This window comes from Arctopsyche grandis, chromosome 5 (assembly GCF_051622035.1).
Source record: "Arctopsyche grandis isolate Sample6627 chromosome 5, ASM5162203v2, whole genome shotgun sequence".
Classification (NCBI taxonomy): domain Eukaryota; kingdom Metazoa; phylum Arthropoda; class Insecta; order Trichoptera; family Hydropsychidae; genus Arctopsyche; species Arctopsyche grandis.
Genome location: NC_135359.1, coordinates 3,892,392 through 3,917,016, shown reverse-complemented (window position 1 = coordinate 3,917,016; position 24,625 = coordinate 3,892,392). Strand labels below are relative to the sequence as shown.

At 37.4% G+C, this 24,625-nt stretch overlaps 4 protein-coding genes across 5 annotated transcripts in view; 1 reads left to right on the top strand and 3 right to left on the bottom strand.

Moving 5' to 3' along the window:
* Positions 1-24,625, bottom strand: part of LOC143911644 (uncharacterized) — a 146,005-nt gene that overhangs the window by 23,670 nt on the left and 97,710 nt on the right. The window lies entirely within an intron of this gene.
* Toll-9 (toll-like receptor 9) lies at positions 1,471-6,096 on the bottom strand. Its single transcript, XM_077430320.1, has 7 exons — positions 5,722-6,096; positions 5,413-5,647; positions 3,791-3,987; positions 2,238-3,719; positions 2,020-2,156; positions 1,817-1,944; positions 1,471-1,739 (listed from the first exon to the last, which is right to left on the bottom strand). The coding sequence occupies exons 1-7, from the start codon at positions 5,867-5,869 to the stop codon at positions 1,535-1,537; spliced, it is 2,532 nt and encodes an 843-aa protein (XP_077286446.1). The 5' UTR covers positions 5,870-6,096; the 3' UTR covers positions 1,471-1,534.
* LOC143912071 (dynein axonemal intermediate chain 7-like) lies at positions 6,535-10,997 on the top strand. The gene is made up of 10 exons (XM_077431240.1): positions 6,535-6,558; positions 7,922-7,925; positions 8,090-8,246; positions 8,319-8,461; positions 8,534-8,642; positions 9,039-9,192; positions 9,257-9,405; positions 9,465-9,534; positions 10,692-10,790; positions 10,860-10,997. Exons 1-10 carry the CDS (start codon positions 6,535-6,537, stop codon positions 10,995-10,997), a joined length of 1,047 nt encoding a protein of 348 aa, XP_077287366.1.
* On the bottom strand, positions 12,496-22,605 carry Patr-1 (Protein associated with topo II related - 1). 2 transcript variants are annotated; one of them, XM_077430611.1, is made up of 16 exons: positions 22,312-22,605; positions 18,841-18,937; positions 18,687-18,761; positions 18,482-18,609; positions 18,264-18,407; positions 18,036-18,191; positions 17,727-17,960; positions 17,184-17,690; positions 16,944-17,111; positions 16,734-16,845; positions 15,456-15,598; positions 15,150-15,380; positions 14,770-15,069; positions 13,356-13,507; positions 13,104-13,272; positions 12,496-12,881 (listed from the first exon to the last, which is right to left on the bottom strand). In XM_077430611.1, the coding sequence occupies exons 1-16, from the start codon at positions 22,336-22,338 to the stop codon at positions 12,651-12,653; spliced, it is 2,874 nt and encodes a 957-aa protein (XP_077286737.1). In that variant the 5' UTR covers positions 22,339-22,605; the 3' UTR covers positions 12,496-12,650. The 2 variants fall into 2 exon arrangements, with proteins under 2 accessions (XP_077286737.1, XP_077286735.1); XM_077430609.1 differs by having other exon boundaries at positions 17,184-17,960.

The window sequence follows — 24,625 nt, the reverse complement described above, 5'->3', positions numbered from 1 at the left end:
AGGTTTGCAGGTTGCGTAACGAACAAGCGGCAAAGCTGAAAAACTTCTACGATGATATCAAAAACAAAACTGAAGTTCTTCAAAATATATTGAACGAGGACAAGTCAGTTGTTTCAACGATTGAGTTTTGTAACCAATTTAATAAAATTTTGTATAATTAAATTATTTTTTTTTAAGATTTGGTACGATGAAAAATGAAAAGATGGAAATTGACAGATTGGCCGGTTTGGAGCCAGAACCGATGATGCTTCCAAGAGATATAATCATCAAGAATGAATGTACTTTGTTTAAATTTTTTTCTATACGTACTTAACTTTTTTACTAGCCTCTTCTTATGATCGTTCTAAATAATGAATGTCCTGGTCTGAAATTTTGGAAATCTGGCAACCATGTGTTCATGATCGAAACATATGAACTGTGAATGCATTTTTTTCGCAATATTTTGCGTTATTGTTTAATAATGGATCTTGGGCTAGTTTTATTCTATTCATAAGTAAAAGCATAAAATGCTGGCTTCTATTTTAGTAAGCATAATCGCGTTCACAAGCTCAAAAATGTTTTTCTCGTTTTACTCTAAATAAACTTATTGAAGTGGACATAGGCACCTTTGCTTTTATACCCCTCAAGTCATAAATCTTCTTTTAAGTAAAACAACATAATATAAATATGTACATGTATCTCAAAACATTATATCAGTCCTTATCAAGTTGCATTACATATATGAAGCCAGCAGTTTGGCTTAATGGTAGCGTATATATTTAGCACCACTGAGGTCGAAGGATCAAGTCCTCGTCAAACTGCTGGTTAGGTTTGGGGGTTTTGTGACTCCAAATCGATCGTTTCTCTATCAGAGTTTGCCAATTTTATCCGATCATTGTTGAAACGGTTCCTGAAAATTGGTAGTAGATCATTTTCCTGTTGTCACAAAATCTGTGTGTATAATTTGTAAAAATTATGCACAGTTATCTGAAATCTATAGATATCTCTATAATTTCGTGTTTATTATATGTATAAAAAATGTAATAATAATTGTACACAAAAATCTAAAATAATCCATAGATGTCTCTATGATTATTATTTCTGTACTGATTAATTGTTATAAGCTATGTATTCTGATTGTATATGTATTATTGTATTTCTGACCGTTATCATACACTCGTCGCATTGGAGCGATCTGTAATGACGAGTGTATATTGATTGTAACAATAAAATATAGTAAAGATGCTAAAACCCATATAAATTTAGAGTCACTTAACATAAATATGATATTGAAACTTGTCCATTTGGTAACGTTTTTAAAATTATATTATTTAAATTACAGGTGAAACCATAACAAATTTTTTGGAATCATTGAAGTACACGGTGGGTGAAAACGAAGTGAATCTTAGAAGTCATCGACCATGCGGGGGCATTCTCCGCATTCAACTATTGCAACAGCCTCCGAAACCAAAGATAATGAGAAATGAACTTGTGCTGACGTTATGTAAAGTATTCTTGATTTATTACCAAAATTATAAAAATACACAATGATTTGTTAGACTACGGATGATTTATCCATGGGTTTGTGTAAGATGGCGCGCTTCAAGCGTTTCCAAAATAGCGGCTTGTCCTTTGGATCCTTTGGCCAAACTATGTAAGTTTTTGTCATCATCAAATAATGCAGGGTATTGGGTCGTTTTCTTCTCGGGATTTCTTCCAACAACACCAAAAATAATTGCTCCCGTCTAGTTTCTAAAAGACTAATGTAAAAAAACATGATAAGTACGGTTTTGAATGGAAGAGTAATAATCTATTATTTATTTTTGTTATAAATTACCGATGCTGAGCTAAGTGCATTTCGAATTGACACCACTGGCTTAGTAGAAATTGCTGGGAGACTATCATCAGCAACACCCGAGATCGGTCCATACAAGATATTATATTTTCCAAAATTGATAATCCAACCTAAAATTTAATCAGTTTTTATATGATTGTATTACATTTTTTTATGTTGATGCAGTTGAAATCGATTGAGTTTACTTGAAAATCTCTTTCGTGAAGACAAGCACTGATGTTCGGATGATTGTCGATCTCCGGTAGCAGTTCGTCTAGAATCCACGATCTGTCTTCGTCGCAATAACTCACAAACACATCGTAAATGAATAGTTTATCAGCATCTGAAACGCAACTTGAATATTTTCAATTCGAAATCGTACAAATTTTGATATTTTTACACGTGCAATACTATGATGCGGTACCTTCTGATGAATTGTCTTTACCCAGAATGCTCAAGATTGCAATGTTCTTCAGCATCACAAAGAAGTATCTCAAACTCCACCACTTCCACACAATGAAAAATACTATCAAAATGACCACGGCTAGAACTAACAGTACGATTACTAACAATGTTGATGTTTTCATTCCCGATTGGTGGCTTGAGTCTTTCTTTTTGGAGCAATTATCAGCCTCGAAAAAACTATGACTTTCAGCCGAGCGAGAATCTGTACACATATAATCTCCATCTATATCGTCTAATAGTCTGAATGTAAAATTCTGTATGAAACATATGTCATTGGGGTCTAAAAGTCCGTCGGGGTCCTCAAATTTCCGTATATTGGAAATGTTACATTCGCCGTTATCATCGTCGGGTGTATTGGTTGTATTTGTACTGATGGTTGTATTTCTTGTATATATCAATTTGCTGTAGTATATGTAAGCGTTGTGAAAGTCAATGTTTATGCTCAAGTTCAAGTAAAACTCTTCATCGTCCACGTCCGGTAAGTAATCCAAGGATCTGGTCTCCGTCTCATTTGTAATCCAATCCGGATACGAATTTTGTAAAATATTCGTATCAATATAGCTAGCACGATCGATGAAATCACGAGCCACACAATTGCAAACGTAAGTGTTGTTTCCTAAGCTCAGATAACTCAACGCTTTGAAATCTTTGAACATAGCCGGCGAGAGCAAGTTCAAATTGTTCTTCTCCAATCTCAACAATTTCAAATTGTTCAAATCACCCACAACGCTTTTGTCCCAATTCATAATCCTATTCGAAGACAGGTCGAGTATTTGCAAATCTTTCAACAGCGCTAAATCATTGTGTTGGACCGAACCAATGTTGTTGTCGGCCAATGACAAAACCTTCAACTTGGCCAAATTTCGGAACGGTTTCATTTCTTTGATCGGAAGATGATTCGCGTACATTATCTCCAACGTGTCCTCTATTCCTGAGAACGCATTCAGATCCAACGCTTCCAGAGCACTGTTGCCTGATATGTCCAAGTGCTTTATGGACGTGTCGGCGAACATCTCTCGGGTGATTTTCGGAAACGAGGTGTAGCACAGGGATAGACGTTCGGTCATCGCGTTCAGCTGCTTGAAAACCGTGGCGCAGGTTGCGACAATTTTCGAATAGGAAAAGTCTAATGATTTCAAGTTGGTCAGTGGTTTGAATGCCTCGTCCATGATCGTTATGCCGTCAATGCGACTGGTATCTTTATTGCTGGGGATGGAAACGCTGTTTCTGCTGATGTCCAAGTGTACCAAGTTGGCCAAGCTATCGAAGGCCAGTGCGTTTATTGTAGATATTGAGTTGTCGGACAGGTATAGACGTCTCAGGTTGGGCATCATTTTAAAAGCGCCATCGGAGAGCACCTGTATAGAGCAATTTCTCAGGTCCAGCTCGAGCAGATTGGGAAAGTTCAAATTTGACAAGTCCTCCACCCAGTTGGCTTTATCTGGAGATGAATGATGCAAAATAATTCACAGAATAATTAAGAATGTCAAAAGATATGGGTAAGGTTGTTACCATAAGAGTATGAAAAGTAGTGTTTCGGGTTGATCTCTTCTGAATGACTAGCATTGAGGACTATTGAGTATTGATCTGATGATGATATAGCTTTCGAAGGATCGTCTTTGAAGTTATTTCCATACAGTGATAAATATTTTAAAGTGTCCCAATTTGAGCCGGTGATTCCTTGAGAGTTTGTATAAAATAATGGTATTCTGAAATTAAAAAAAATAGTATTTACATAAGAGTATGAGAATCGAAATTGTTTTGTATTTGTCTTTATCACATCTTATATATAGCCTGCTATATATAATATTAACTATGAATAGATTTGTTTAATATAAATAATGAGTATAATATAAGAAACTTTTTTTAGAAAAATTTGTCTATTTTTTATACAATAGAGACATCTATGGACAATTAACAAAATTCTTGATACCTAGCAAATTTGCGAAAAATATGTTATGTAGGTAGCTTATTTTTATTAGATTCGTCAAATTTGAGATGATAATAATTCGAATTTGCGAAAAATTTTGGGGGACGATACCAATTTATTAAATCAATCACAAAAATTAAGCTAAAAAATCGAGACGGTGGATCTGCGGTTTTACTAAACACAAGATCTCGCCAGCAGGGTATTTGACCGGGACTTAAACCCACGACCTCTACTAGTATGCAATAGCCAGAAATCTATACTTGCATATGTGAGATATTGTACCAAATCTTGTGGTTCTACAATTTAAACAGCAGAATAGACTAGTGGTTAGCATATAATGCTTTGAACAGAGTGATCACAGGTTCAAATCCCACTGGTTTCTGCTCGATCAACCCACAGGTCGATCATTTCCTATCAGAGTTTACCAATTTATCTAATTTTCATTGAAACGGTCCCAACACATTGGCAACCTTACCAATTTTCTCACAAATCTCGAGTTTTCAGGAATCTTGAATTTCGTTGAATTGTATAAAATGCTGCAAATTGACAAATTTCACCATAGATGTCTATGTGGATATTAATTGATATTTATTGACTGAATTTCGCTGAATTATTCAAAATACTGCAAATTTACGAATTTGACCATAGATGTCTCTGTGGGTGTTAATTGATATGTATTTGTTTTGTATAATATTTGTATCAAATGTATAATGTTTCTGGCCAGGAACGCACATTGGGATTACCTGTCAATCTTTCGGTTCGGTGATTACTAGTCAAATGTGAACCGGTCACAGGACAACCGGTCGCTCTAGATCGGTCACACGTGATCACCCGTCACACTAAAACTGGTCACACCTTAAAATCAGTCAACCAGTTTTCTCGTGACCGATTTTAGGGTGTGACCAGTTTTCTCGTGACCAGCTTTACGATGTGACCAGTTTTAGTATGACGAGTGATCGCGTGTGACCGATCTAGAGCGACCGGTTATCCTGTGACTGGTTCACATATGACTAGTAGTCCGTTTACCAAGCCTTCCTGGTATAAATTAAAAAAGATAAAATTTGCAAACCAAGCAAAAAACATTTATAATTATGATAAAGAATGAATATTAAACAAATATTCATCCTTCCACATATATAAAACAGAAATATTGTTATCATAAATTAAATACTTTTGATTAAACACCATTTATGATGCAACTCACCTCTCCAAATAATTTCTAGCCAGACTTAAAAAAATAATTTTGTTTAATGCTATATCAATATCACTCTCAAAATCACTTTGGTTCGCGTGAAGCACATCAGCCGAAAGTTCGGTCGGTTTGTCATCCCTAACTAACTCATCCTGCACTCTATTATTGTTGTCCAAACTGTTCAACAAAAGCCGAAGCTCTGCCAGCTGCTCGGGTCTTCCAGATAAATCAATAGTGAAGGTGAAATCTAAAAATGCACTGCAGTTGTATTCACATTATCATACATAGATGATATCAATTGTTGCGTTATCAATTACATACTTGCAATCGATGGATTGAGAGATCCATCATTCATAGCCCAAGACTGAACGTCTTCAAAATCTCCGACAAGGCATGATTCCTTACATAGTAGCGGCGTCAACAACGCTGCCACAATCAACAATATACCCCAATAGTAATCTCTATTCATCTTAATCAATGATCTGAAGTAGTAGCTTTTTCAATTGGCGCTTCCACTTCATTTTAACTTTTATATGAAAGATCCAACCTTAACACTTTTTCATTATGCAAAAATTTACAATTGCTATCGCAGATTATTTTTATTGTAAATAATATAAGTTATCAGATTGAATTTAGACAATAATTATATATTGAATAACAAACACAATCGTGTATACGGACGTCGTATATGAAACTAATCTAAATTTCATCGGTTCTTTCAATGCGTGCTTGTTTATCTTCAATTTTGATAAATAATCAGATAACGGCATACTTTACGTGAATTCATCACACAATGAAAATATACAACAGATGAATCAAATACCGGATGATTGATTCGAGAATGCATACGTAATTGCTTTTAAACATTTTTGTAAATTTTCGTTTGTATACTGTTGTTGCAACTTTTATAAGGCGTTGATCTTTTCTTATTATAATTAAATCAACTCATTTGTATTTTGAAGTGCAATTTATAATTTATATTCAGAAAAGTGATAAAACTATCAAAATAACTCACTTATTGTCAAGTTTTTTATTGGAAAAGATTATATTTAAATTATATTATATAGAATATTCGTTTGTAACATAAAAAGTGCTGAAACAAAAAGGTGCCGGAACGCCGTACCACCGCGTTACATGGGGAAAAACCATGTATATACGGTAATTGGATTATTAGTCACATTGCGGTGGTCACAAAGACAATTTTTGCCATCAAAATCGCGAATACGCAATATTTGGCACTCAAGTTCTCGTTAGTATGATAGTTATCGTTAGTATGATGGACTTTTCAGCTGCCAGATGTTCTGTTATAGAGATTTTAGTGACTTTGTGACCAGTAATCACCGAACCGTACATATGTACATATATTATTTTTATAATTATTTTAAACGCCTAGAAAAATTCCTCAATGAGATAATGTGTCGAAGATACATTTATATTAATGTTTATTACATAAGCTAACAATCTAATGTTTGATAAAATCCATCAGATTGTATTACATGCATAATGTGTATGTAACATAATATGTAATAGCAGTATGTATATAGGTATAAATATATAAATTACTGGTTGGTTTGGTGGGCAGTCCTCAAATTCTTGCAGAATTGAGCTTCAATGTTCACAGTCAACTCGGATACATTAGACACCGCAATTTGTTCTCTCATATTGCGGCACGTACCAATTTGATGGTTTCGTCGCCTGTTGCCAGGGCATCAAGCTCCTCAACCAGATTTCTATTAGCTTGGATTCGATTAATCTAAGATAAACTGATCTGGTTGAGGGATTGTTTTATTTGAGATTGTTACGTGTTCTCTTATTGTATTTGTTTTATATAGCCAGCAGCATAGCTCGGTCGTTAGCTTCTGCTTAGCGTCGAGAGGCGCTGGGTTCGATTCCATGAGCTGACCTCGATCTGTATATCTGCAGTGCTGCTGGTCAGACCTGGATATTTGTGATCTGGATATCCCGGTTGAATTGGCTAAATATCCTTCCTACCTACTATGTCACCACTATTTGAGATTGATTCATGTACAATAAAATTTATGTACAATTCATAGATGTCTCGTTAATTTGTGTGTCTCATAATTCAGCGACTTGTATAATAAAAATGCTGCGTTGTTTATAATTGACCAGGAAGGCGCATTGGGGTCAGAGACATGTAATAAGAATAGAGGGGCCCTTACGAATAAATAATTGTTGTCAATTTTACGCGGTATGTCTCTATAAATACGCTACATCGCACGGAATACAATCGGATCAATTTACTTATAAAAATGTATCCCATGTTGTTTATTGTGTGTTTTTGAATGCATTGTGCAATTTTTACCGATGCTTGCCCATCTTGCGAGTAATATAAACAAACGGAGAAGTTTTTATCGGACATACGTCGAGCACCAAGCGTCAAATACGACTGATGCTAAAATTATTTAGATCTGTCCGTGGACAGAATGTCACTTGACAACAAAAGAACACCTAAAGCCACTTATATTAATATTACATTTCTCTGATTGGGGTTACCTTTAAGACCGGTATATATGTAAAAAAAAAAAGAAATAATAAGTTAATTTCGTTTTGTGATGTTTTATTTTCTTCTCACTGTATCTTTTTTTTTTTGAACGACTTGGAACTATTCTGTAATGTCACTATGACAAAATTCTAATAAATAAAAATATTAAAAGAACTTGATTTGCAGTAGAGGAAGATGAGAAATTAACTGAGGTAAAATTCAGAGAGATCTACAATCCACCACCTACTCCAGCCCCCGGCACTGTGAGGACCCCAGAAGAAATAGAAGCCGACATAAGACGACAAGAAGCTGCCCTCGAACGTCTATTTTTGATAACCATACAGTCAGCTTCTGAACAATGTACATGTAACATTAAAACAATTCATAGACTTATCAATATCGTTTCATATGATAGATTGCCCGATACCGTATTATGGATAGAACCACCGATTGTATGCTGTTGGAACACTGATAAAAACTACTGGACCACTGACGACATCCACGACCTCAAATACAACGAAGACAAATTCACGGTCAACTTCAGAACTGGCCAATTGCGTTAGTCTAATAGTAACATTGCAATTAAAAAACCATATCGATGATTTTATTGTTGTGATATATTGGTTGAAGGTCCGATTGCGTTTGCCACATCCAAGTACAGCAATCTTCCGTATCAGGGATGGGAGCTGAAGCCCAATGATGATCAGTTAGTATTTGAACCATGTTTCAAACCAGCAGAGTAGACTGGTGGTTAGCATGTAATGCTTCGAACAGATTGGTCACGGGTTCAAATCCCACTGGTTAATGCTGGACAAACCTTGGATTTGTGACTCAAGTTCGATCGTTTCCTATCAGAGGGTTCCACGACATAAGATCCAACGACAAAGGTACCACGAAAGAAGATCCACCCGATAGAATGTCCACCTGATAAGTGATCCAGACGATCAGGTGGACATTCTATCGGGTGGATCTTCTTTCGTGGTACCTTTGTCGTTGGATCTTATATCATTGGACCTTATGTCGTGATACGTGTTTCTAGCCAGAAAGGCACATTGGGGTTACCTGTTAGGCCTTACTGGTATAGACTAAAAATAAATAAATTTCAATGTAACTAGTGTGCATGTAAAATTTTCAGCACCGGAGTTATCGTTACGATAATGGGCGCAATCATAGTTTGCGAATTTGAAGTGTTGGAAGTCGGAATCAAGCTGAAGTCGCTTCAGAACGGAGCAACCAAGGCGCTGCAGGATATGGTCGACGAGACGTTCACTCTGAACGAGCTGACCGGGGTAAAATTCATCTCGTTTGCCATTTGAAATATTCGATTCCACTGTAATTTGTTTTTTTTTTCAGAGGTTGCAAGCGGGAGGTGTAGATTTCTTCCCGTCGGAAGACGCGCCAAACTTGATCGAAGGTAGCTGCTTGAAGCATTGGACTATGGAGAGTCATCTGTATCATTGCATGGCGCATCTGTGCACCGCTTACAACTTCACCTGGTCCAGGTATGCAAAAATTTTGTTTAAGTATTTGAATATGTTAATGTTGTTGGCGTGCACTTTAGGTGGAACGTTACGGCCGATCGACGAACCATTGTGCAGCAAATGAGAGAATATCTTCAGCAGCACAGTGAGGTATGTAGCCTATCAAAATAGTCACATCAAATCAGCCCACACACACAATAGTAACATCAAAACATCACACAAGCAATAGCCACCCTAAAGTAACACACATATGTAGAATGGCCCCAGCTAAAATACTTGTGGGATTCCATTAATGGGATTTTTTTTAATTATATTTACTAGTCAGATGATAGATGAAAGTTGGAAAAACACACTCTCCGAAAATCACATTAGTTAATTATGCGATTAGTAGATAACATTTTCTCACAATTCACTTTGAGAGCTAACGTCTTTTCTATTGAAAACCCGCCACGCTGAAAATTTCGCTAACATTTCCAACTAAAATTGTTTAGAAATCCAATAGAAAGCAGGTATAAAAATTGTGGCTAGTCTAAGCAAATCCTAGACAACTACCGCCGAGGATTTCGAGTTTTGTAAAGGTGTGTTTAGACCATTGATGTATAATACACTAGATCCGCCCTCACGTGTTATACTTGTCTACCTTTTGGCGCATGCAAAATACATGGCGCATGCACAGTTTCTCTTAGTAGGTAGGTAGTTACCGCTGCGTCGTAGGGAAAAGAACCCAACTTCCCCGGTAGTTAAACCCCCCGCACCCCTCAGTTAGTGAAGACAAGATCTCCGACCAAAATAACACGTCTGGGCCTATCTAGTGTATTATACATCAATGGTTTAGACTCTCTTACTGTATCTTGCAATATAAAATAAGCAAAAGAGAGTCTATTAATGAACGTATTTTTCCAAAGCTAATTCCATCTTCTTCATTGTTGTTAAAATGTAATGCTTACAATTTAAATGCCAAGCCACAATCTAAAGTACTCAGCAGTTAGGGATTTCCATCGGGTAATTCTGCTATGGTTATAAATTCAGAAATTCCGTAGTAAACCAGTCTTTATAAGCAGTGACACGGATTACACGACCCATGTTTAATGCATTTTTTTTTCAATGCTACCTTTAAAGTATTCTTGTTTATTTTGTACATGCTCAATATAAAACGCCTATCGGCGTTTTGCAGGCCCATGGACCTGTCAGCAAAACGCCGATCAGCGTTGGTCAGCATTCAAAGGGTTAAAAAATGCATGTATATATTTTATCATGACTATTTCGATTAAGCTACTTGATCAATGAAGTTCATATGCTTATTTCAGTCGTTCGAGATACTCCACGTGACACCTCTTCAGGCTATACTCGTAACCGCTACTGAAGTTTCAGCTGAATATTCTACGCAGCCGATAGAAGGACTTCAAGTATGAACGGTGAATTATTTTGCTTGATACAATCAATGTTTATAAGCAGCTATGTATTCAATTTTTCAGTTCTATCCGGATTTGTATAGTTTAATTAAAGGTCACGGAAATGCAGAAGTGCTTGAAGTGGTTTCAAGCGTTCCGTGGCGGCTGGTGGAAAACGTCAAAGATCTTCTATGTGCGATAAAGCCGTGCAGCTATTCTTGATTTTTTTTTCTGAATAAATTTGTGCACAGCACACAATGTTATTGTGTAAATAAAAACCGGTATAAATGATCAATTTCTTTTATTTTCATACTAAAATCGGAATTTTAAAAAAGAAATAAATAATGAGGAACTAATTACAGAAATTTCATCGTCTTAAATATTACAATTTGATTCTAAAATATGTACGTTCTTTGAATCGCATTTTTGAACAATTGTTATTTTACGCTAATTATTTGCCATTAGATAGTAAGATTTGGATAATCTACGCCCGCAATATTAAATAGATTCAAGCACCGAATTATCCGACTCCGACAGAAATCTCGATCCATTACTAAAGTTTAAATACATAATATCAACAATTAATTTATTCGATCGATTGAAAAGATAAAAAACACAAAATGAAAAACAGGAGTCGACGATCCAGGTGAAGCCGTCAGTTTTTGGGATCATAATATTATGCAAATAAAACATCAGTTTTATCTCTTTTTTTCTAAATAATAAGTGATATTTGATAATAATAAAATATGTACATTAAGTAAATAGTTCTTCATCATAAAAAAATTATTTATAACTATATATAACTGTATAATATAATAATAATAATAATAATCATAATGATAAAATTTGCCATTTTGGTTTTACTAAGCTGAAATCAATGTGTTAGTAATAAGCCAAAATAGCCATGAGTCATGCGAAAATGGAAAATAAAAAGTTAACATAAAAAACCATCAAGTTACACCATAAACAATATTTATAAAAATCATATATTTATTTTTACAAAATTAATGTTTTATTTCTATTGTATGCACACAAACGTTACCAGAAATTAAACATTCCATATAAAGAAAGATCGACTTAAATATATAGATAACATTTGTATGCATACAAATCTAATTGATTTTAATCTATCATAATATGTATATAAATAAACACATGCAACAATTGCGATATCTAGTTTGGAAACAAAATTATTTAAAATAATGCACGTGTATAAATATATTTAAAGTCATTAAATTAAAAACGAACGACAGCTTCTGCATACAAAAATATAAGCAGAGTTTCTTTTTATTTTAATAAAAAATAAATATTCAACATTGTTTCAAGAAACAATTAAATTTGTATATAAAATACCAGTTCATAAATGAATTTGTTTTTTTTTTTCGTTTCATTTTAAACTTATTTACACATCAAAATCAAAAAAAAAACTCGATCATTTCATGTCAAATATGTATACAAACTACTATTTCAACAAAATATCGATTACCAACGTATAAAATTTCAGTAAGTCCTTGAGCTGTGGAGAGATGAGGCACATGTGATAAACAATGCTATTTAGCTAATATTATTTATATGTTTTTCTTTTTTTTTTTTTAATATATATATGTAAATATATATATATATATATATATATGTAAATATATATATATATATATATATATATATATATATATATATATATATATATATATATATATATATATTATTTATTTTATTTATTATGTGAAATTGAATGTGTGCGCATATTACAGATATATTCGTTTGAAAACGCAGAACATATAAATGCTATCATTTCAATTATATATGTGTAATATATATATATATATATATATATATATATAGAATATAAACGTCAACACTTAAAATATCTAGATCTTAATGTTGACATAAAACTTCGACCAAGGATTCTTCGATTCCGTTAGCTAAATCTGCAGCTGCAGCGTGAGTGGCGAGGAGGTTACGTGCGATCGGTATAGTCGGCCTGGTGCTGCCAGAGACCGTGACCAATCTACTGGCACACCTCACCATACTATTCCAAGCTGCGGGTGCCGGCTTCGGCAAAACTGATGCTCGCTTCATCAAAGTCACAAGAATATCAAGACCCAACTGAAAACAATTAAAAACCAATCGATAAAAAATAACATATAATATAATATATAACTTCGAAAGAGACTTTGTATGTAACTATTGTTGGTTCGTTGAAAAACAAATTCAAATAAATTTAATAAAATGTTAACTATTAGATTGGCCATGTTTAAGCGGTTTGTATTACAAACATTGAGCGAAGCCGGGTAAAAACACTAGTTATAAATATAAAAAAATAGTCACCGTTGTACTCATAATAAAGTGCATAAGACTTCGTTGAGGCAAACTGGGTGTGGCGGATCTGAGAGGCACTGAAGAGGCTCTTTGAGGAACAGGCGCCGAACCAGAACCTTCCGATAGCATTAGGCAAAGATTAGACACAGGTGCCCAACCTTCCGTTCCACTTAAATATCTAAAAAAAAAAACAAAGAAACAAAGAAAGGCATTACATAGAAGTGCCAAAACTTTTGAATAAATTTAAAACATTGCACTTACTGCTGAAAATATCCGATGAGGGGATTTAAAACGTTTGCATCCCTACGAATTGCCATCGGAAGAGCACGAAGCAATCGTGGCCAAATACGTCCTAGTTGAGTTCGCCACCTCTCAGTCGGGACGGCTTGCGCCAAAGTTCTCAAAACTAACATCTAAATTAATGTGAGAAAAATTAAAACAAAGTTCAATTTAAATCGAATAGAACGTAAATGTATAGATCCACCGTTACATTTCTAGAAAACACACTTCCTCACCAAAATCATTCAACACACTAGTGAGAGCAATACTAGAAAGGAACATTTGCGAGTGGAGTAGTTCGATTAATGAAGAGTGAAGTATTAAATACTATTCACTATATGCCCTCGAAAAGTTCTAGAATTCTTCAGACACGTAGCGAGAGGGAGGGAATAATAATATAATATATGTAGGGTTGGAATTGAACGAAAGGCTGATGTATGGGCTATGGCTGATTCTGAGAAGGGGATGAAAAGGCGAAGAGATATAACGGTTAGTCGCAGTTGAACCTGCGCTCCGCGCAGTTGGTCGCTAAACAAAACCAACAGTTGAGAAGATCAAATCAATCAAACCAGATTAGCCCTTTGAGTGCTGACGTCTTTTCTGTCCGCCACGCTGAAAATTTCCAACTAGAATTATTTTGAAATCCCATAGAAAGCAGGTATAAAAATTGTAGCTAAACCAAACAAACCCTAGATAACTAACTTCGAGGATTTCCAGTTTGGTAAAGGTGTGTTTAGACTCTCTAATATATCTTGCAACAATATAAAATGAACAAAAGAAGTCCATTGATGAATGTATTTTTCCAAAACTAGTTCCATCTTCTTCACTGTTGTTAAAATGTAATGCTCACAATCGAAATGTCAAGCCACAATCTAAAATACTCGGCAGTTAGGGAATTCCATCGAGGAATTCTGCTATGGTTATAAATTCAGAAATTCCGGTGTAAACCAGTCTTTATAAACTTTGACAAATAAATGACACGGATTACAAGACTCAATATTCAATGCTACCTGGAAAGGCTTAGCGGATAGTATTCTTGTTTATTTATTTCAGGCTCATGGACTTTTTGGCAAAACGCCGATCTTAAACGTTAACTGAATTAGCAAAAATTAGATATTCCTATATAAATCATTAGCTCTTTTATTGCGATCAAATAAACCACCAACAGAATTTCTTTAATGTATCCATCCAAAGATTGAATGACAAAGTTTCACTCAAATTAAAATAATGGTCAAGTAAATGATTCATCTTTTCCTTTTTTTTGTTCAACATAGTTGATGAGCCAGTTTTTCAGAAAAAAAATCTCAGTACAAGTATATTTCTATAAAGTATGACAGGTAAGTACGTACAATCCTCTAGATATAAAGGTAGATCTATAATAAATAATACAACCAACCTTTCCTTTCCTAATATTCATAAACGATAACAGCCGATCTTCGAAAAGCAACCCGGAGAATATTTTCCCTAATAAGTCCGGTTTGTTTTCGTCTAACAAATTGGGAGTCGAAGTTGGCGCGATGGCCAGCGACAACAAATCACTACTAATCGATAATTTATTATTCATCTTCACTACATTTTCGATAGCTCGTCCAATACCAGCGGAGAGATCATTGAATGCATACGATTCACAATCGTTTTTATGAAGAGCCTCAGCGAGTTGATCGATAAACGACGCCTTCTGTTTCTCTTCCCTTTCCTGAAACAAAGTAGGCCGAACATAAATAACACAATTTCAACAGCCAACACACACCGAAGCCATTCATCGACAATGAATACCTTGAGCACGACAGCATTAGCGATGGCCAACGGTTCCGACAAATCCTCCAACCGCAGCAATATCCTGTAGAGTGTTTCGATTGCTAAAAGTACGTGGCGGGTTCCTCGCGGAGCTCCAATCACTCCGGCCGAGACACTACTAGTGCCACTGCTACGACTCTCTCCAGTCGGAGATTCACAACCTATAACTTCCATGTCGATAATCTTACGAGGCGCCGTCACAGAACCACACTGAAAAACACGATCGATTAATTACAAAAAAAAATCCAAAACAAAAAATACAGACTTGTAGTAAAAAAACTATACTTGTAATTTCCCTAGAGAATTTTCAAACTGAGTCGGAACATAAATACGAGGTCCATCTTTATTATGCGGATTATTTTCATTATTACTTCGAGTACTATTGCATCGTTCTCGTCCACCTTCATTACCTCCTTGATTACCACTTCCTATAAAATACGATATAAATAAATTTTGAACATTAAAAATCGTTTCTGTACATTACAAAAAAATTGTGTGCATTTCTAAATGACGGATACAGATTGCATTAGAAAGTTTGCTTTGATCATTGAAACAAATATTTGCTACTTAAAATGTGAATGAAATGTGCATTAAAATGACATGTATAATGCGACGTTCTCCCCATCGTCCCATAGGGCAACACTCGCCCTTTATTTCGAGTGGCCACACAGAAAAAAGCCTTATAGGCGCGCGCGCATGGAGAGCGACCCTCTCTACCGCCAGCCGTCATCCGGGAAAGATCTCTCCTGTGCACGTCTCCACGGGGAGACGGGGCCCAGAGATCCACCATCTTGCTGAAGCACCGCTGTGAGGTCGAGTGCAGCATCACTCCCTCCCAATAGTACCAGCCCAACGTCCCCTGTATTCCTCACGCCGTTTCCGGAGAAACATCAGCCGTGAGAGGACCGCAGAGCCAGCTTCCCGACCACGAGAAAGCTGTTATCAACGAGACGATTTGCAGACAGGAACCTCCCCGACTATATATAACTGTATCCCAAGGTTAGTCCACGTTTCCATATAACCCGACCCTTGGAAGAAGAACGACGTAAACGCCCTCTAGATCTTCCCCCGCGAGATCAGATAAGCGCGCGTAAAACCGTTCGTTACACATGTGAACTGTATCGGCAACGTCGCGAATGCCAAAATACGAACCAACGTTTGGTTAGGTTTTATTTATTTATGTTTTGGTTAGGTTAAGTTAAGGTTGGTTTTATGTATTTGAAATAATAATTTCACTAGTGAGAAACAAAAGTTGTGACACTTTTGACAGTTGACAGTTGTCAATAGCGGAAGACTATAACGTTGCCACTTTTTGTATCTATTCTAATGCTAAAATCTATTTATTCCAATGATCGCATCATATTTTTATATAATGGTCACTTAATAATGCCAAAATATTTTATTCGATGCACAATACGAGATTGTTTAATGCACCGAAAATAATGCAAATTTCTAATGCACAAACATTTTTTTTAAGATACAAAGTATTTTTTTCTCAATGTACAGTTAAATCGTACCCTTTAGCACGAGTTCACTTTGAAGCATACGAGCAACATTACTTACTATATTTATTATTTGCAAGATTTTGTTGACTAAAGGGATGATTCTCTTGATTTACTTTGTGAGCTTCTCGAACTTCTTCCTTTTTCTTTTTAGCTTTCCTCTCTAAAAACACCTACAATAAAAAATAAATACAAATCATTCTCTTCATACGTGTATATATATATATATATTTATATAGTAAATGTATGATTTTCAAAAGCATCTAATTACCGTGTAATAATAGTCATCGATATACGGTGTACCAGTATTTAATTGCATCATTTGAATATTCATGAGCCATTGCTTTTCACGCGTCGACATTAGACCACTATAAGGATCAACGTCTGCTCCTCCATGCCGACGTTGACTACCGTCAGGATTCCTCTGCATATTTCCTTGCTGAATAATACAAAACTTATATAACACATTGACAAATTCTAAATGTATTGCAAATGAGCGTCAACACCATACCTGATTATTATTATTGTTGTTATAGCCGGATGCGTTGTTCGAATTCCTGAACATTCCTCTAGCGAGCATCGAATTAGCAACGATGGCGTTCACAAAACCAGTATGCATATTGTTCTGAAGCATCGGGTGGGTGTTTTGTATCATTTGAATCAAATTATTAGTATCCGATTGGTTTTTATTGCTCGTGCCGTTGGGGAAGTTGGAGTACGATCTGTTGTTGGGCGGCACACCCGCCAGGTTACCCATCTTATTGATCATCTGTTGGTTTTGAGTGTTCTGCTGATTCATATTGTTCTGTTGTTGGTTGCGCACATTGTTTTGTTGATTTTGAGATATGCGATTTTGGGGCATCGGCTGTTGGTTCAGATTGCCGTGTTGGTTCATCGGCATCTGTTGGTTAGGTGGCATTTGATTCGTCGGAAACTGCTGATTGGAAAACTGCTGTTGTCCGTGCGGGAACTGTTGGTTGTTGAAGAATTGCTGCTGTTGATTTTGATTCTGCGGCACCTGTTGATTCTGCGACACCTGTTGACTCTGCGACACCTGTTGATTCTGCGGCGGCTGCTGATTCGGAGAGAACTGCTGCTTGTTGTACGGAATAGGCTGCTGCGGAAATCTCTGCTGGCCTAAATTATTAGACGGCTGCTGCTGATTGTTGAAGTTATTCGAATGCTGATTGAAATGCATTTGATGGAACAAATTTTGATGTTGATCTATTCCGGGAGGTGGGGGCCTGTTCGGAACGTTTCCCGGCGATAGATTATTCGGAGGCAACATCTACAACAAATCAGCGAGGAATTAGTTTAAAAAATATTCAAACATTTCACCAAAGGTAATGTATAATATATTTACATTAAAGTTCCCGTAAGGATGTTGTCCCATTTGATTCGGTGGAATTTGAGGCATTCGATAAGAAGGCATTGGTTGTCCGGGCGGTGGTCCCATAAACGGATGTTGGCCACCCATTATCGGTGGAGGTGGACCCATCATATTGGCCGAAAAACGCGGCTGAAATTAAATTAAACAATAATTAATCGACAATACGATACACCTGCAGACAAAGTGGTTTATAAAACATACGTGGAAGAACGGTAAAACAGATGAATTCTGTTGTGACTGCAACGATTGAGATTGCTGCATCTGCGGCTGCTGCTGCTGGCGCAAATTTCTCTCCAGCTCTTCGACGGTGCAAACATTTCTAAGCCCTAATGCTAATGAAGGTATCTGAAAACAAACGACCGTTGATATGAAGAACGACATGAAAATAAATTCAAATGAAAAAAATCAATGAAACTTACTTGCGGTAAAAGTGATTGAGGAACATGACCTGGCAGTGGTAAGGGATGAGGTTTTATCACATTTTGGTGGTGCGATAGCAGTGGACGGTCCTTTTCATTGTCTATCATCAAGTTGGAAAGAGATTCCTCTGCAAATTTAAACGACCGTGTATAATGCATTCGAACAGACACATACCAACAAGTTGAAAAAGTTGCGTACACTCACCAATATCAATATGTTTCCCCTTTTCCGTGAGGAGCGTGAACTCCTCGTGTTGTTGCTCCCAATCCCCATCATCAACTGTAACATACAAATAAAGTCAAATACTTCCAAGTAGTCACACGACAACTTTCCACGCATATTACTGTGAATAAATTACCCATCTCTCCAAAGGTCTCATCGTTAAGGGCATCATATTCATCTTCTGACGCTTCAAATACACCCTCGACATCTTCTAAATTTATTTCATCTAAATTCTGAAACGTTAATAAAAAGCAGATGAATATCGAGAGTAAATTACAATACAATAAATACAATATTTCTTCAAGAATTCTCCAAAAAATTGGTAGTATCCTATTACGAATTAATGTTCGATGTACATATAAAAGAAGGTCACATATAGACAAATCATCGCTATCATCTACGGCCGCTCACCATCCAAGGCCTCTCAACAAGCTTCCAGTCGTCTCTGTCTTGCGCAACTCTCATCTATCTCACCCCACATATTTTCCTAAGTTCGTCTACCCATCTTCCCTGTGGTCTTCCTTTTGCTATCTTCCGAGTACCATTCAAGTACTTCTTTTGTCCATTCTTCTAGTCATGTGGCCCGCCCATAGCCATTTCAATCTATTTACTCCATTCACTGTATCTACTACCCTTGTCATACTTCTCACCCGCGTGTTCCGCTTCCTGTCTTTCCTCGTTATGCCGAACATCCTTCTTTGAATGCATTGGACTTTGTGTAGCATCTTGTCGTTCAGTATTCAAGTTTCACATCCATACGTCATCACTGGCAAATCGCATTGATCGAAGATCTTTCTCTTCAGACGGAGAGGCATGTTTGATTTAAAAACAACATTCATTCGTCCAAATGCACTCCGTCCTAATTTCATACGTCTCTTTATCTATTCATCTTTACTGCCGGATATGACAATTATTTGTAGAAGTTCAAAAATACAACGATATATGTAGATGAAATCCCAACACAATATTTTACAACAATTCAATTATAAGCCTAAACAAGACGTAAGCTTGTGTTTGAACGATGACGTTATTACGAAAACAATCTGCAATTGTAAATGAATTGAACGCGTATTTGTTGTCTTTGATAAGAGGTTTCAAAACGGAGTTGCGTTTATCGTCAATGTTCATAACCTTCATAACAATGTTCATATTTTAAGATTTCAATTCATTGTGAAAGGAAAGACTGATACGCAGAGATCGGCTATACGCTCTATTGTCAATTTCTTAGAAAGGACATGTTTTTGAAAGCTCTTGCATAAAAACCATCAGTGTTTTAGCCACGTGTAGCCGATCTCTGCTGATAAGTAATGAATTTAAATGACACTAATTTGTATAAAAAATGGATAACCTATTGAATCTAACCAAAACTTGAGACGTATAATTATATATGTTACAGCCGAAGTATATTTTCAATTGTAATATATTCAAACTGGCGTTTTAAAGGCCATTCATATTCAAATACAATTCAACTAGTGTATTACATATATACAAATACACTTACAACAATGTTCGCCAGTTGTAATATGACAGTTGAGTTTTGACAATTCTGATGCTTTAGAATTCATTAATGCGTTAATATTTGCTAGATATTACGAATAAAGATCATTAGTACCGTATTACGATGACTATAAGAATGTGTTCAAAACAAGAATGTAACTTTTCAACTCAATTTACTAGTCGAATGAAACTCAAATCTATCCATCTCACTTATAGTTGAACTAAATTTTCAGTTGTAATATATTTTGATCAGTTGGAATGTAATTCGCCATATAAATCAACTTACGTGGGTTAGACGGAATATATTCCAACGAGTCAAAATATATTACAACAGAAAACACACTTCAACTATAACGGTAGCTGGTACTAGGTTAGATGGAATATACATATTCCAACAAGGCAAAATATATTACAACTGAAGATACACTTCAACTACAACGATATTTGGTACCAGGTTACATGGAACATATTCCAACGAGTCAAAATACAATGAAAATAAATTAAATTACAAATGAAAATACACTTCAACTATAATGGTAGTCGGTACTAGGTTAGACGGAATACATTCCAACGAGTCAAGATATATTACAATTGAAAATACACTTCAACTATAACGGTAGTCGGTACTAGTTAAGACGGAATATATTCAAATGAGTCAAAATATATTACAACTGAAAATACACTACAACTATAGCGGTAGTCGGTACTAGGTTAGACGGAATATATTCCAACTGAAAATACACTTCAACTATAACGGTAGTCGGTACTAGGTTAGACGGAATACATTCCAACGAGTCAAAATATATTACGATTGAAAATACACTTCAACTATAACGGTAGTCGGTACTAGTTTAGACGGAATATATTCCAACTGAAAATACACTTAAACTATAACGGTAGTCGGTACTAGGTTAGATGGAATATATTCAAACTGAAAATACACTTCAACTATAACGGTGGTCGGTACTAGGTTAGACGGAATACATTCCAACGAGTCAAAATATATTACGATTGAAAATACACTTCAACTATAACGGTAGTCGGTACTAGGTTAGATGGAATATATTCAAACTGAAAATACACTTCAACTATAACGGTGGTCGGTACTAGGTTAGACGGAATATATTCCAACTGAAAATACACTTCAACTATAACGGTAGTCGGTACTAGGTTAGATGGAATATATTCCAACTGAAAATACACTTCAACTATAACGGTAGTCGTTACTAGGTTAGATGGAATATATTCAAACTGAAAATACACTTCAACTATAACGGTGGTCGGTACTAGGTTAGACGGAATATATTCCAACTGAAAATACACTTACAACTGAAGATACACTACAACTAAAACGGTAGTCGGTACAAGGTTAGATGGAATATATTCCAACTGAAAATACACTTCAACTATAATGGTAGTTGGTACTAGTTTAGACGGAATATATTCCAACGAGTCAAAATATATTACAACTGAAAATACACTACAACTATAACGGTGGTCGGTACTAGGTTAGATGCAATATATATTACAACTAGAAGATAAACTTCAACTGTAACATACACATACTTGAAATATAATTAATTAAAAAATAAATTATTTCCAAAACAAATTCACGAAAGGATTAATCCGTATCTAACGATTGAAATTTTCAATTCAGACTGCAATCCCTATCAATTTCGATCAACAAAAGCAGCAAACTCAATAATAACAGGCAAGTTTATTGTTGCTATTATCGCCTACTACAATCAAATTTTAAAATTGTCTCACGTTTCATAGCCAACAATTTCATTACAACTGTTGGGACACTTATTTTTCGTTCACTTACCTACTAGCCGTTTTCCCGCAATTATCGTCGGACCGAAATTCAAGCACACAACCGACAGGACGACGGAAGGAAGGAAACACTTTCAAACGTGTTTAGTGTAGCGAAGAAGTATAGAAGAGGTGAAGAGTTGTATGCAGTAGTCGGGTCGGGTCGGGTCGGATAGAGGAAAATGTCACGTCAGACGTTCAGAAGTGCGAACGACAGCCGGAGTGGCAAAAGGGCGCGGAAAGCGTTTGACAGCAGGCGAGGGACGGGTGAGGGGGAGGGGGAGGGGGGGGGGCTAACCTTGAAGCCAAAGAACTCGTCCGCCATGTGCGCGGCTGAGGGGCATGACAGCCGCACGGGTTCCGGTCGCTGCTCACTTCTAGCCGCTCGTCACTTCCGGTCCAGCGTCCGCTCGGCCGATCGTCTCGCCAAACGCGTGCTGTTCGAATGCGAGTGCGAACGCGAATACGAATGCGTTGCGTTCGCGTCCACAAGGCTCGCTCTTCACCCCGCTCTCCGCTCTCCGCTCTCCCCGCCACACCGCACTCGCCGCACTCCACGTCTTGCCAACCCACTTGTACACCCCTCTTATTCGAAATTCGAACAACGCTCTCATTAATTTTTCATGTTTAGCTCTTAAGGTCTGTGTCCGAGCCAAAAACCCTCATGGCCGTTGGTTGTCCTCTTCCGGCTTCGGCTTTTGTTTTCTCTTTTTTACTCTGACCATCTGTCAGTCGTGCTAGATTCTCCTGTGGGTCCGGCGCCCGGTGATCCCGGCGCGGACCGCCAGATGCAGCGTCCCTCATGTAGGAATCTAGTCATCGTCATCGAAACATTCGAGCATATTCCACAACAACAAACCACATTCCTCGCAGAACTCGCACACGTAAACAACACGTGCACTTCTTGGAATCAATCGCCAAACGTTCTAGTAAGTTCTATCCCTACAAGTCGAGTGGAACAAAACCGGTCGAAGCACACCTGCAGCCATTAAACCAACATCGAGCGGAACACCCCTACCAGTCGAGTGGAACCAAACCGGTCGAAGCACACCTGCAGCCATTAAACTACATCGAGCGGAACGGTGCCAATCGTTCTAGCAAATTCTACCCCATCGACAAAAACACATTCCTCGCATACGCATAAACACCAGCTGCAACGAGTCACGTGTGCCCACAAACAATATAAAAGGAGGTCCACTCCAAACAAGACCAGTAAGACCCATCGACATTCTGAAGATGGGTATAGGCTAAAATAGCACCCAATTTAATTAACCAGACTCAACCACCTCCAAACGGTCCATACCCGTTAACCACCCACTAACACACTAACCCCGACAGTATCCCACAGATGATGCACTAATTTTGCTTAGTGTTCCAGATCGACAAACACCCCACAAGCGAGCAGCCGCCAGCCCGCACCATAAACATCACCGAGAGTCCGATCTCATACAACACGTTCGATAGATAGGTTAAGGGAGTGGCACTACCCTATAAACTATCGTTAAAACGCAGCCACAAAGAAGAAGAAAGACAAGACCAGTCGACCCACAGCAGCAAGCGTCGACACACAGCAGCAGACTAGTCGACCCACAGCAACAAGCGCTGACACACAACAGCGGACCAGCCGAACGAGCCAGCAACACACTGCCGCATCCAGAGACCTTCTGAACACTTCTGAACAATGCCGAACCAGCAACGCACTGCCATATCCAGAGACATCTGAACATAGCCACATTGATAGCCAGAGCAACGACACATTGCAGATCCAGCGGCCCGCACGACACCAAGTCAACAGCCAATAGCCGCTTCAAGAAAACTTCCCCAAATATTCTAATACACTTGTACAATATTTAGGCAAACAATAAAACAACTTAAAACAAGCACAACAGTGTTTCGTTAGGCTGAGATACGGTCAACACTTCCTACCCCGCCTACACTCGTAAAAGCCGGCCTCGAACTAAGGCAGGCTGGCCCCATGATCCGCCCAAGTCTGATCACGGCGAACGCTCATTGGCATCATAGAAGCCCTCCATAATAGAAGGAGTATGGCTTCTTCCATAGTCGTGCCTCACCGACTATGTCTACCGACTATGCTCGACCACGTGTTCGACCCAAGCCTCGAACACGGCGAGCTCTCAGACGCTCGTGAGACGCCGACCGAGAAGGTCTTGGCGTGGCTGGTCTACCCTTCCTGACCAGCCACAGCCTACTCAATCCACATCCTCCGCCATAAAGGGGCACAGGCGCCGAGAAACTCCCCGGCGCGCCATCTACTCATCAATAAAAACGAGATCATAACCGTTACTCTTTTGTATAATTCCCCCACCCCGCACCGTTCCAGAGCAAGCTGATCGAGACGACGACACATCCACTGGTCACCCATACATATACACACAGTACAGCCCCTGCAGCTATCGTTCAGTCTGTTCATATGACAGGTCTGTTCATACTTAACAGCACTGCACGACTCCGTTTCAAATATGTCATTTTATTACATTTCTATTCATATCTACCTACACGTCGCGGTCACGTCACGTTTACAGCAATTTGACCGAGTGCAAGGCAAAATCGGCTTACTTATACATTAGAGGCCATGACGATACAGCACAATG

Coding starts and splice junctions, on each gene's coding strand:
- Toll-9 (XM_077430320.1), bottom strand. CDS start 5,869: ATGAATAGAGATTACTATTGGGGTATATTGTTGATTGTGGCAGCGTTG. Junction 3,720..3,790: donor CTACTTTTCATACTCTTATG/GTAACAACCTTA, acceptor ATTCATCTCCAG/ATAAAGCCAACTGGGTGGAG. Junction 1,740..1,816: donor ATGCACTTAGCTCAGCATCG/GTAATTTATAAC, acceptor TTTTTACATTAG/TCTTTTAGAAACTAGACGGG.
- LOC143912071 (XM_077431240.1), top strand. CDS start 6,535: ATGGGGAAAAACCATGTATATACG. Junction 8,643..9,038: donor CCATGTTTCAAACCAGCAGA/GTAGACTGGTGG, acceptor TAAAATTTTCAG/CACCGGAGTTATCGTTACGA. Junction 9,193..9,256: donor CTCTGAACGAGCTGACCGGG/GTAAAATTCATC, acceptor TTTTTTTTTCAG/AGGTTGCAAGCGGGAGGTGT.
- Patr-1 (XM_077430609.1), bottom strand. CDS start 22,338: ATGGCGGACGAGTTCTTTGGCTTCAAG. Junction 18,192..18,263: donor CTGTTTTACCGTTCTTCCAC/GTATGTTTTATA, acceptor ATTTAATTTCAG/CCGCGTTTTTCGGCCAATAT. Junction 16,846..16,943: donor TCGATGACTATTATTACACG/GTAATTAGATGC, acceptor TTTTTATTGTAG/GTGTTTTTAGAGAGGAAAGC.